Source organism: Pseudoliparis swirei, chromosome 2 (assembly GCF_029220125.1).
Source record: "Pseudoliparis swirei isolate HS2019 ecotype Mariana Trench chromosome 2, NWPU_hadal_v1, whole genome shotgun sequence".
NCBI classification, from domain to species: domain Eukaryota; kingdom Metazoa; phylum Chordata; class Actinopteri; order Perciformes; family Liparidae; genus Pseudoliparis; species Pseudoliparis swirei.
The window spans coordinates 10,014,770-10,023,725 of record NC_079389.1 but is presented as its reverse complement, the minus strand read 5'-3'; the positions used below and the strand labels follow the sequence as shown (position 1 = coordinate 10,023,725).

At 42.9% G+C, this 8,956-nt stretch overlaps 2 protein-coding genes across 2 annotated transcripts; one reads left to right on the top strand and one right to left on the bottom strand.

Moving 5' to 3' along the window:
* Positions 1 to 73: 73 nt before the first annotated feature.
* On the bottom strand, positions 74 to 2,407 carry nup62l (nucleoporin 62 like). Its single transcript, XM_056431074.1, has 2 exons — positions 563 to 2,407; positions 74 to 454 (listed from the first exon to the last, which is right to left on the bottom strand). Exons 1-2 carry the CDS (start codon positions 2,102 to 2,104, stop codon positions 296 to 298), a joined length of 1,701 nt encoding a protein of 566 aa, XP_056287049.1. The 5' UTR covers positions 2,105 to 2,407; the 3' UTR covers positions 74 to 295.
* A 617-nt stretch (positions 2,408 to 3,024) lies between these two features.
* On the top strand, positions 3,025 to 8,871 carry pdk1 (pyruvate dehydrogenase kinase, isozyme 1). The gene is made up of 11 exons (XM_056425900.1): positions 3,025 to 3,384; positions 3,918 to 4,059; positions 4,141 to 4,212; positions 4,304 to 4,488; positions 5,699 to 5,794; positions 5,880 to 5,957; positions 6,120 to 6,184; positions 6,303 to 6,401; positions 6,483 to 6,593; positions 7,496 to 7,609; positions 7,685 to 8,871. The coding sequence occupies exons 1-11, from the start codon at positions 3,276 to 3,278 to the stop codon at positions 7,823 to 7,825; spliced, it is 1,212 nt and encodes a 403-aa protein (XP_056281875.1). The 5' UTR covers positions 3,025 to 3,275; the 3' UTR covers positions 7,826 to 8,871.
* The last annotated feature ends 85 nt before the right edge of the window (positions 8,872 to 8,956 follow it).

The following is an 8,956-nucleotide window of genomic DNA, read 5'->3' as shown; positions in this document are numbered from 1 at the left end:
AAAGGGCCAACTGTGACTTCACCACTGAGGTATGCCAGTAAATATGATTTGCCATCCAATAAAACAGCCGTACTTCATTTATGTATTTAATCATACCACTTAGAACAAACATAGCATTTACATGAGAACAGATCAGTTCACTACCGTATATAAAAGCTATTGCATTGGAAATATTGATCAACATACAGCCAAACAACTCGGCTGACAGAAAAAGTTGACAGTTAGCAGGAATTGTGACTTTTGTTTTTGCATTTAAAATATCAGAGTATCATTACGTCAACATATTTATTCCACATCAGTCAAACGTAAGACGAAAGGTCTTCTCCTGATCCTTGCGCTGGTTGTCACACAATTTAGACACTTCTTCCACTCTCCTCTGCAGAAGAACAGAGTTTTGATCGATCCACTGAAGTGAATCCATGTGGGTGTTGAGAATTTTACAGATCTGCTGAAGCTGAAAAACAAAAAAGAGGTCAAAAGTTAATCTAAATGTGCAAATATATAGACCAAAGCAACCGAAATGTGTCACGGAAGGTTGCACTTGAATGAGATCTCATCTTACCGGGTCACTGGTGTCTGCTGGGCCACTGGACGTGTTCAGGTGCTCGATGATCTCCTTCAGATCCTGCGACATCCTCTTCAGCTGCGCGTCGACGTTCTCTGCAAGCTTGTACGTTCTTTCCCGTTCCTCATCGGCGTTCTGCATGTAGATGGTTCCACTCTGCTCTTTCACCGACTCCTCGAGCGGGCAGAGCAAGTCCTCCAGCTCTTTCTGTTGGGAGAGGATGAAGTCCAGCTCCTGGTTTAGCCTCCTCTGGTCCAGCTTCACCTTCTCCATCTCCTTATGCAGGGCTGTGATCTTCTCGCCGTTCTCCACCAGCATGCGGTCCCAGGCGTTCACCTGAGTAGCCTGCTGTAAGAAATGTCTCTCTTGGTCCTCAAGCTCAAGACTCCACTTGTTAATAAGACCCTCGAGCTGGGCGTAGGTCATCACTGGAGGAGCAGTGGTCGTAGAGAGGGTCGTCGCCGTAGAAGTTGTTGGGATGCTTATGCCGGTCAAAGGTTTGAGTCCCAGTGTAAAGGCTGTCGGAGCACCGGCTATCGCAGCTGCAACAGTGGCAGCGGGCGCCGGGGCAGAGGTGATGGCAGCTGCCCCCAGAGGTTTAAGCATAAAAGCCAGACTTCCACCTGCTGCTGTTGTGGTTGCAGCAGCAGTGCTTGCTGCTAAAGTTGGAGCTACACCCAAATTAAATGATGTCCCCGTTGCAGTGACGGTCGCAGCAGCAGCAGAAGTGGCGGCGGCGGCGGCGGCGGCGGCAGCTGTAGAGATGGGTGAAGCAAAGAGAGACGGGCCTGGAGCCGAGACTGCCTGGATTGATGCAGGAGGAGCCGGGGTTGATGAGGGTTTAATCCCAAAGGGAAAACCTCCACCCTGACTGGCGAGTGCAGCAGGGAGTGCAGGCTGGGGCTGAATGGCCATGGTGGGGTTGGATGGAGCACTGGTGCCAAAGCTGAAGCCCCCCCCTGGAGCAGCAACAGGGGCCGCAACAGGGGCCGCAACAGGGGCCGCTGTGGTCGCCTGGACCTTGGTTGATCCAAAGCCGAACCCTCCAAATGAGGGGACGCTAGCTCCTGGAGTTGCCATTACTGTGGCCGTTGGTGGTGCTGGAGGTTGGAGTTGAACTGCGGGTTGGGGTAGAGCTTGAGGAGGCGTACCGAAGGCAAAGCCTCCTCCTGCAGGAGCGGCGGTCGCCATGGTTAACCCTGACATCGGCGCTGGGGCTACTGCGGTGCCTAAAGTCATCCCTTGAGGTGGCGATGCTGCTGCGGGTTGAGGAGTGACCATGCCAAATGGGGCGGTGGGGGTCCCAAAAGAGAAGCCTCCCCCGGCCGCTGTGCTTTTTGCCGGGGTGCCAATGCTGAAAGAGTTGGGAGGGTTAGGGGTGGCCTGGGTGGTAGCAGTGCCAAATGTGAAGCTCCCTCCAGTGGCATCAGGCATGGCGCTAGTCATCGCGAAGCCCGTGCTGGGGGCTGCAGCGGTTGGTTTCTGCGCTGCGAAGGAGAAGCCCGTGGAGGCTTGACCGAAGTTGAAACCGCCACTCATTTTCGATCGCAGGAGGACAACTTGTATATATATATATATATATAACGCTATCGAAGACGGCCAACTCACAAAATGGTTACTTCCTTGCTGAACTTCTGTAGCTTTTGGCGGGTCACAAGAACGAACCGACGTAGCCGAAGAAACCGTTTCTCTGTTACGACGGCTTTCTGAACGTTAGCGGTTAATAAAGTAAATCACGGGTTTGGAAGTGTTACCTTGACCCAGGCGGAGTCGAATGACTAACAAAACAGCCTTCTCAAAACGTGGCCCGCTGTTTCGCACTTCTTCATGCAGGCATTTCTGTAGACGGCTAACGGAAATGACGACGGTTACGAAAGAATTTTGACTTTTGCCCTCAGTTCTGTCTGCCATGCTCAAAACCCGCCTCTCTTTGTAAGATTGATAGCTCAAATGCCCAATCAGATCCTGACCAAACTATAGTTGAAGTTTGATTGGTCGAGCTTGCTGCCTGAAAGACTACCCCCAGGGAAAATATACACACCAATTATCCAAAGAAAACGGAGTCACAAGATAATAACCTTTGTTTAGAATACGAGCTCTGAAAGAAAATTACAAACTAAGGTCAAACTAAATGTAAAAGAAAGATACCTACGAAATAATGTATTACATTGCATATCGTTGCATTCTTAATAAAGTAATTATTCTGAAAAGCGATACATAATACGTTTTTTTATGAGCATTTTAAAAAAACATTCAATATTCATAACATATGCCAATATGCGTTTCCATTTCTTTTATTGTTGTTGTTGTTTTTGCTTATTGTATAAATCTACCCCAAAAAAGCATTTATTTCATATTTAATATATATTTTTTAACAAAGCCGAAAGGGACTTAGACCTCTTGACACCGCTGTGACTCTTTGTATGAGTTAGCAGGATGTGTGCTGAGTATCCGCATACCCTTCTTTCCGTGTTGACATGTATTCCATTAACGTAAGAGCGATTTAATAAACACTTTACAGTGACTATGGGTTGACAGATTTGCCCAAATCACTCAGTAACAAAACGTTAATTTCACGACTGTGTTTGCGTGGACGCTAACGTCAATATAGATTAACTAAACTAACTGCGTGTCGGAATTGTGGATTTTACCTGTAGTTATAATCTAACTAAGCGCCAACGTCGTCTGAGCGAGCACAGGAGCGGCCACAATGAGGATTTTAAGGTTTCTGAGGAGCAGTGTGTCCATAGGAAAGGACATTGATTATTACTCCAAGTTTTCACCCTCTCCTCTGTCAATGAAGCAGTTTCTGGATTTTGGTAAGAGTACACACGCACACACACTTCAAACAATTGTGTAGCGTGCCTACATTTCCCCTCCCAGCTGAGGGTTCAAGCACAGAGGGTATTGGGCTATAAAAATAAAAATTGACGTGGCTGTAAATTCACTCGAAAAAATGTATGAGAAACTCTTTCTAGTTGATGTAACCAGACAGGCATGTGTGCATGTGAGTGTGTTTTTGACTAATCCAACAAATACAATACCTGACAAGTTAAGGATGTGCTTAACATGAATGAAACAATCATAACAATCCAATAATAGCATAAACATTCATTTACAACATTGCCCACAATGGCCCAATGGTAGCTTCCAATATATAAACTGCATGGCAAACTACAGTTTACAAAATTATATTATACATTGTCATATCACGCAACCCGACTAACACGATCTATCTATCTATATATATATGTATGTATATAATATAATATATATATATATATTTTGTTGTTGTTGTTACAATAACACACAAGAGAATCCTGATTTTCCTGTTTTTGTTTACACCCTTTAGGCTCAGAAAATGCGTGTGAAAAAACATCATTCACCTTCCTGAGACACGAGTTACCTGTGAGGTTGGCAAACATCATGAAAGAGATCAACTTGTTGCCAGACAACTTACTGATGACTCCATCGGTGCGGTTGGTCCAAGGCTGGTACGCAGGCCTTTTCGTAGTTATCTTTTACATTACGCTCATGCCAGTAGCTGCCAATAAATCGTGATGTCTCGTGCGCAGGTACATGCAAAGTCTTCAAGAGATTCTTGAGTTCAAAGACAAAAATGCAGATGATGAGAAAGTCACATATGAGTAAGTAAAAGAAAACACCATGCAGTTGAGTTTTGTTTCTTCTATTAATGACGATCTAATGCCTTGCAGTAATCACCATGTCTTCATTTAGTTTCACAGACGCGGTAATACAGGTCAGAAATCGGCACAATGATGTCATTCCCACCATGGCTCAGGGAGTGGTGGAGTACAAGGAGACCTACGGCACAGACCCCGTCGTCAGCCAGAATGTTCAGTATTTTCTGGATCGTTTCTACATGAGCAGGATCTCCATCAGGATGTTGCTCAACCAGCACAGTGAGTAGACTCTGTGATGTGAGATCATAAGTCATAGATCATGAGTCATATAATGTCTCAACAATAGTGGTACTTGTGTGGAGAGTCGTCACAAAGAGCCGGGTTGCTTTATTCACAGAAACCAAGTGGTCTGCAAACTTTTAATTTCAGTGCCACAGGAATCAACAGAAAACACCCAGATGCTTTTTTTTGTTGAAAAGACGTTAAGACAATAATAATAATAATAGTAATAATAAATATTGGTATTATTAAGAATAATATGCTTTGTGCATGGTAAAAACACAATAAGGAACAGGAGCAATACAAGAAAACATAATTACATTATAAGGTCATAATTCAACAACTCAAAACAGCTTCGATCAGATACATTCAGAACAACATTTTGGGATATTATTTGATGTATAATTTGTTGGTTTGCTTCAGTCAGCTTGTTAAGGAAAGTTAAGTAAGTAAAGTTTATTTATATTGCACTTATCACAGACAGTGTCACAAAGTGCAGTACAGTAGTCAATTGAGTGACACAGTTTGCAATAACAGTGGCCAAAAACATTTCAACAGTTAAAAGAGCAAAGTACAATAAGTAAAAGATGGTGCAAAAAAAAAAAAAAAACAGAGAAGATAAAAGGCCATAGCATATTTAAATGAACCAAATGCAAGTGTAAACAGGTATGTTTTGAGATGGCAATAAATCCGTTTACCCTTTTTTTTTACAAAAAATCCCTTGACCCTTTTCTTTTTGCTCCCTGGTTTACTGCTCATGGATACTTGTTGGGGCTTTATATGGATGTTGTGTTGTCTGGTAACAGTATTGTTGTTTATTTGGATGTAACTGACATGAAGTGTAAAAGTAAGAAACATTAAGACTGTTTGGAAGGTTGGAGTTCAGAGCTGAAACGTTTTAGCTTTTGTTCGTGAGTCCAGACAGAAAAAGTGTGTTGACTGTCAGAGTTTGGGGTGTTTAGTTGAGAAATAACATAAGAATTTACAAGATACAAAATTGGAGAAAAGTAATTTTCAACATCACAGTGAACATTTCCACTTTCTGAATAAATTCAGCATTTTTCAGACGGTTGATCAATTAATTTAGAATTGGGGGATAAATATGTCCACATATGAGCTATTTTGTGTCTCTCTTTTTATTTCTTTTTATTTGACCTATCAACACGTCATATCGCAGCGCTCGGTTATATCCCTGTGTGTTTTATTCCAGCTCTCCTCTTTGGTGGGAAGGTGAAGGTGAACCCAGCTCACCCCAAACAGATCGGCAGTATTGATCCAAACTGTCGTGTCAGCGACATTATCAGAGGTGAGAACACAAACATTTAGATGAGGAAGTGCTCAGAAATATCATCATTGGTGTTCCTCCCTGAAAAACACCCTCTTCCACACAGACGCCTATGCAAATGCTCGAAACCTCTGTGACCGGTACTACATGAACTCTCCTGAGCTCATTCTGGAGGAATTCAAAGGTGACTTGTTTAGATGTTAGTCAGAAGCACGTTTAATTATCTACAGTACAAGCACTTGTTTATCTTAAGCGCTTTAATCTGCATTATTATTGAATAGATAAATATGAATGATTGAGTCAAACATACCTGATGAAATCTTTGATCCTCTGTTTGTCCCGGCAGTCAACCCCATCACTGTGGTCTATGTTCCCTCTCATTTATATCATATGGTCTTTGAACTTTTTAAGGTAGGATTTATTTTGTTTTAACTCACAATTCAACAGCTGGTTCACATGATACCGTTTGGCGTGTTGCTGTGTTGCCTTCCTCGTCATGTCACGCTGCCGTCTGCTTTCAATGTTGCAGAACGCCATGCGGGCCACCATGGAGCTGTACGGCGACGCCATGGAGTATCCTCCCATCCACGCGCAGGTCGCTCTGGGAACTGAAGATCTGACGGTCAAGGTAAAGCTGCGCTTCACCAGTCCCCCCAACCCCCCGAAACAGACCGTTGTAAACCAAACACGGCCATATGTTGTTCTCCAGGTGAGCGATCTCGGAGGAGGCGTGCCGCTGCGCAAGATTGACAGGTTGTTTACCTACACGTACTCCACGGCGCCTCGACCCAGCAGCGACAGGGCCCGCGCTGCCCCTCTGGTCAGTGTTCCTGATGTGTCATGTGGACAGGACACTTTGCTCTTGACCTTTTGTACTCGGCACCATCAAAAAAAACAAGCAAAAAAAAACACTTCCTCCTGCTATTTTCCACCGTGCTTCAATCACCAGGTGGAACTAATAAAACTAAGATATCATAACCTCATTAAGCTTTTAAGATTTGACAGAGGATACTACTGTTACTACTACTTATGGCTATAGTAAGACTGGGTGATAATTCCATATTATTTACTTTTTCCAAACAAATTGAATTATACTAAAACAAATTTTTGTTGTAATTTAAAAACAAAAAGACAATCCTCCATATGTCCCCATATCATGATGTATGTCAATACAGCCCGGCTTCTCATCAGCTGTTGTAACTGGATTTAAACCAGTTATTAAAATCTTTGTTTTTACAAATCTTATCCATCTGTCCATCCACTGAAATGGCCGTACAGTTAGATGAGGGAAACGGTCCATTAGCTTTTCTCCAGAGCTTTCCATCCGCATCAGACCGTCTAGGTGTGCGTTGAAATGCTGCTGTGACACTTTCAGGACTTCTCACCTTCGAAGGCTTAAAGGGGACGTTTACAAGTTCTGTCTGGACCTTTTAAATGTAGTGGGTGACAAGAAGTATTCACAACTGAACAACTTATTTGCTTTCCCCCCCCGAGGCTTTCAGTGCCATCACATGGTCTTCCTATTGAGACGTTGCTTCAAAAGGAGAGAACATAGGATAGCATTTCTGTAATTGTCCCTCCCGTCCATCGTTACAGCAAATCAAATCATGATGTATTCCTCATTTGTTCCAGTGCTAGACTAACTTCACAGTTTAACACTAACACATGACTCTTAAAAAAATGTGCTCTTTGCCATTAAACTGCTTTTTTATCTGTGTCCAGGCTGGTTACGGGCATGGCCTGCCCATCTCTCGCCTGTACGCCCGCTACTTTCAAGGGGACCTGAAGCTGTTCTCTCTCGAGGGCTACGGAACTGATGCTGTGATCTACATCCGGGTAAGAGAGTGAGAGAGTGAGTGAGTGTTTTCTTTCCACCATGTTTTAACTTCGACCCCTCTCTCTGCTGGTTAGGCGCTCTCCACAGAGTCCATTGAGAGGCTCCCCGTGTACAACAAGTCGGCCTGGAAACACTACAAGACGATCCACGAGGCCGACGACTGGTGCGTCCCCAGCAGAGAGCCGAAGGACATGACGACGTTTCGCAGTTTCTAGATCCAGCAGGCCGCGGTTCCGCGGCCGGCTGGTGTTGCGCCATATTTTTCAAAGAGGTCAATAGTTTTGTTATTATGAAGAAAGCTGTGTTTCCTTCTCACTCCTACTGGTAACATTAAAAGGTAACGACTCGGACGAACCAGGACCAGGTCTCTGGAAACCACGTTGATGTTGAAAGTAAAGCTGAAGTAGCACAGGGGTTTCAGTTGGACACTGTTGCTGATATTTGGGTTTTTAAAAGCACTAATAACGAAACCTTAACATCATTAAGGATGGTTCATAAAGAACCCGAGCTGACGTAGGCTGCACGGACAAGCAACACCGTAAACAACGTTTCTAAATTACAACAAAAATTGTAATTTCTGAGCTGCAATTTGTTATTTTTCGACCAATATAATAACAAAAACATGTTACAATTACAAACTAAAGTCAGCTGATGAGATCAGTCGAAATGTAATTTCTAGATGCTTTGTAAACAAACTAAATTCTATTTAACGCCGTGTCATCACGGTTTGACTTTGTATAGTTTGCTCTCCTGGTTTACAGCTTTTATTGAGCAGAACGTTGATCTCTAACAGTTACAGTCCGTCTGTTGCAGAGCTCGTTCAGCTCTTGGACACTTGTTTCACGAGTCGCTGCTTGTTTTTAAATTTGTTGGAAGGTTCTGTCGATGAGTGATCGGTTGAAATGTTAAAATGTTGGTACAATTTATCAGTTGGATAATGTATACAAGCGACATGTGATAAAAATAAAAAAAATTCTTTACTGACATTTTGCACCTGCTTTTATTTGATGTATTTCAGGGAAGTGGATTATTATAATTGATGCACAAATTTGAAGGCCGATTTTATTGGGTTTGCAACATATTAAGTTTTTCTTCCTTGCAAGTTGTATCAAATGCAGTACAAGATAAACATATTTGGATTACTGTGGCTGCATTATTCATTATTAAGACTTATCCTGTCAAATAAGCCCAATATGTTCCATGTGACAATGAAAGTTATTCTGTCAGGATGTTCAGTGACAAATAAATATTTAAAAACAGACTGTGTATTTGTGTTTAAAATCAAATTGAGTGAAGGCGAACGGAAATAACAGTCGAAACTGTCCCTCGATATGTTAGTTGTGATC

Excerpts from the sequence above, each read along its gene's own strand:
- nup62l (XM_056431074.1), bottom strand. The coding sequence starts at position 2,104 with ATGAGTGGCGGTTTCAACTTCGGTCAAGCCTCCACGGGCTTCTCCTTC. Across the intron at positions 455-562 it reads CAGCAGACACCAGTGACCCG|CTTCAGCAGATCTGTAAAAT; the intron begins GTAAGATGAGAT and ends TTTGTTTTTCAG.
- pdk1 (XM_056425900.1), top strand. The coding sequence starts at position 3,276 with ATGAGGATTTTAAGGTTTCTGAGGAGCAGTGTGTCCATAGGAAAGGAC. Across the intron at positions 6,402-6,482 it reads CTGAAGATCTGACGGTCAAG|GTGAGCGATCTCGGAGGAGG; the intron begins GTAAAGCTGCGC and ends GTTGTTCTCCAG. Across the intron at positions 6,594-7,495 it reads GGGCCCGCGCTGCCCCTCTG|GCTGGTTACGGGCATGGCCT; the intron begins GTCAGTGTTCCT and ends ATCTGTGTCCAG.